Source organism: Arachis duranensis, chromosome 8 (genome assembly GCF_000817695.3).
Source record: "Arachis duranensis cultivar V14167 chromosome 8, aradu.V14167.gnm2.J7QH, whole genome shotgun sequence".
In the NCBI taxonomy this organism is placed as follows: Eukaryota; Viridiplantae; Streptophyta; class Magnoliopsida; order Fabales; family Fabaceae; genus Arachis; species Arachis duranensis.
Window position 1 is genome coordinate 41,305,032 of NC_029779.3, and position 2,904 is coordinate 41,307,935.

The 2,904-nt window shown below is 22.7% G+C and overlaps 1 protein-coding gene across 1 annotated transcript; it reads right to left on the reverse strand.

Moving 5' to 3' along the window:
- Positions 1-1,234: 1,234 nt before the first annotated feature.
- Positions 1,235-2,551, reverse strand: LOC107462759 (MLP-like protein 34). Its single transcript, XM_016081396.3, has 2 exons — positions 2,311-2,551; positions 1,235-1,572 (listed from the first exon to the last, which is right to left on the reverse strand). Exons 1-2 carry the CDS (start codon positions 2,498-2,500, stop codon positions 1,301-1,303), a joined length of 462 nt encoding a protein of 153 aa, XP_015936882.1. The 5' UTR covers positions 2,501-2,551; the 3' UTR covers positions 1,235-1,300.
- Between the last annotated feature and the right edge of the window lie 353 nt (positions 2,552-2,904).

Here is a 2,904-nt window from a genome sequence, read left to right on the forward strand (position 1 = left end):
ATATATTGTATTTTAACAGCATATCTAAGGTACTGATGAGTCATCTACTTATAGATAAACACGTATTCCAAATACTATTTTAAGTACTGAGACACCTAGATATATAAATAATATACATATCACGAGTCCTGAATAACTTATTTATGAACAAATGTGTGGTTTGTATATATCCCAAATGTAATTAGATTATTTGTTTCCAAACATTATTGTTACTTATCCTGAGTTATTGGACTATATTTTTTATGATTTTCGTATCACAATATTCGAAATGTGTAATATGTATTTAAATTAGTAAATATTCTCCTAATTATATATTTCAATAAATACTAAAATTATTTAATTTAAATAAAAAAATCAAAGAATATCTAGTATTAAAATCGAAAAAAATTGTATTGACTGATTATTCAATCTTCAGATTTTTGTAACTTCTTAAAATTAATTTTATCCATTTACGACAAAAATTGCAAAAAAGTTAGAAAATTAATTTTTAATTAAATATTTTAAAAATATCTTTTTATTAAAATTTTTTTATCAATAATTTGATAATTCAAATATTTTTTCGATTTACTCATTATATTTATGCTAAAGTTAGAAAATTAATTTTAATTAAATATTTTAAAAATATTTTCATTATTAAAAAAATATGTTATCAATAATTTGATAATTCAGATATTTTTTTCGATTTACTCTTTATGTTTATCCGAAAGTTAGAAAATTGATTTTAATTAAATATTTTAAAAATATTTTTATTATTAAAAAAATTTAAAAAATATTTTTATCAATAATTTGATAATTCAAATATTTTTTTCAATTTACTCATTATGTTAATGAGAAAGATAAAAATTTAATTTTTAATTAGTTAATATTAATCAATTTAATTTAGAGTTTAAAATTTTAATTTAAAATTTAGAATTAGTAATTTTTAATTTAAAATTTAAATTTAAAATAAATAAAATAATTTTAAAAATTTAACTTATGTTGCCCAAAAAAATTGATTACCTATCGTTACTCTAATTTTTATTAGACATACACAAATACTTTCAAGTTTCTAGTTTCCACACATCCATGGCATAAACGCAACCAACAAAAGAAATCATGAACGATGACTATACATACATCCATACATACATACGTACATACATACATACGTACATACATACTATTCTTCACCCAAGTTCACACGCACTTATTATTTAATTTATATAAACACTTAACTACTTCCAAAACAGTCCCGAAAACCTATCCCTTATTAAATTCCAACCATGCATATAACGTGTTTCTAATTTTCTTTTAGTAATTATTATGCCTTGAGAAGATGAGCATCCATCTCTTTAAAAATTTTGTCATAAAATTCCAAGTAACCATAAGGAGCTTTGACATTATCACTAATTTTCTCATATTCAAGTGTCCATTTAGCTGAAACACTTCCATTGCTGTTATCAATCTCTTGAATGCTGAGCTTAAAGACTTTATACTGTTGACTTATGTCTCCATCAAAGAGATTGAATTTGATTGTCTTGTTCTTCTCATCAATGGATTCAATTGTCTCCTTGCATGTAATTACTTTACCATCTGTTGCTTGACAATAATCAAAATTAAAAAAAAATTAAAAGAAATAGAAAATTAAGGAAACCTGAGAATAATTATGTCAATTAGTTAACATAATTACATATAAATTATGCTAGTTCTTTTGGTTGTCTTAAAATTTTGTCTTTTGTCTTGGAGACAAAATCTTTTTTTTTTTGTTTATATTTTTAGGAACTACAAAAAAAACAAGAATTTTGTTAATTTATATATGTATATACTTATAGCTTTCTTCTAATAATCTCATTCATTATGAATTTTTAAACAATTCATATAATTCTCACTAATATTATTTCGTAGTAAGAACTTCTTTTTTGTTGTAAATGAAGGAAAATTAATTAAATTTAATAAAATCTCAAAAAAAATGTTAGAGATATAATTATTCATATATTTTTTTCTCAAATTAAATTTTTGGAAGAAGTGATATTATGATATAATCATATAATATAATATCAAAGCTTCTATAATAAAAAAGTTTAAAATTTGATTCATGTTAAACTTTAATGAAAAGAATTTTAGCCTAAAATAAATAATAAAAAAAACATATAAAAAATTGATGTAAACCCAAAAAATAAATCTTATACGAGGACACATATTAAAAATATAATTATTTACGCGACTTTTGTTATAAGTTTAGGTTTTTGAAAAAAATGATATTATGACAAATAAATCCGACGAAATGTGTCTAATTTACAAATTAATTCATTTAAAATTAAGCTTGATTACCTATAACATAAGTCCAGTGTTTAACTGAACCGCCAATGCTGTGCCAATCCTCACCCTGATGCAGCTTGGTGTGATGCACTCTTTCACAAATATTTTGAACATCGTGGAGAGATTTTGTTACAAGATTAAAGAACTTTCCAGCAGGTGCATGTATCACAATTTCAGTACTAAGCTTACCACTCAGTGCCATTGTCTTAAGAAGGAAACAACTATTATGAAGCAAGAAATCAGATATGGGAGATATGGGACAATGAGTTCAGATTTGTCGGACCTTATATAGAAAAATAAGCTACCTAAGCTACTAATTTATTGCGCTGCTAATAAAAAATTTTAATCAACAAGAAAAATAGTCAATGTATGTTATTTTACTCAATGAAATTATCTAACAATGATTAATCACTAAATTCTAATCAATTTTTTTTAGGAACGCAAAATAGGTACCATCATATTTTTATATTATTTTAAAGTTTGATTCTAGTGCTTATAAAGTTTTATTATCAATGTAAATATATGATCATTTTGCATATCAAAATGTATTTCAATAATGGATCATTATTGGTATCTGATTGATAGTTGATTTTGATAGTTCATATA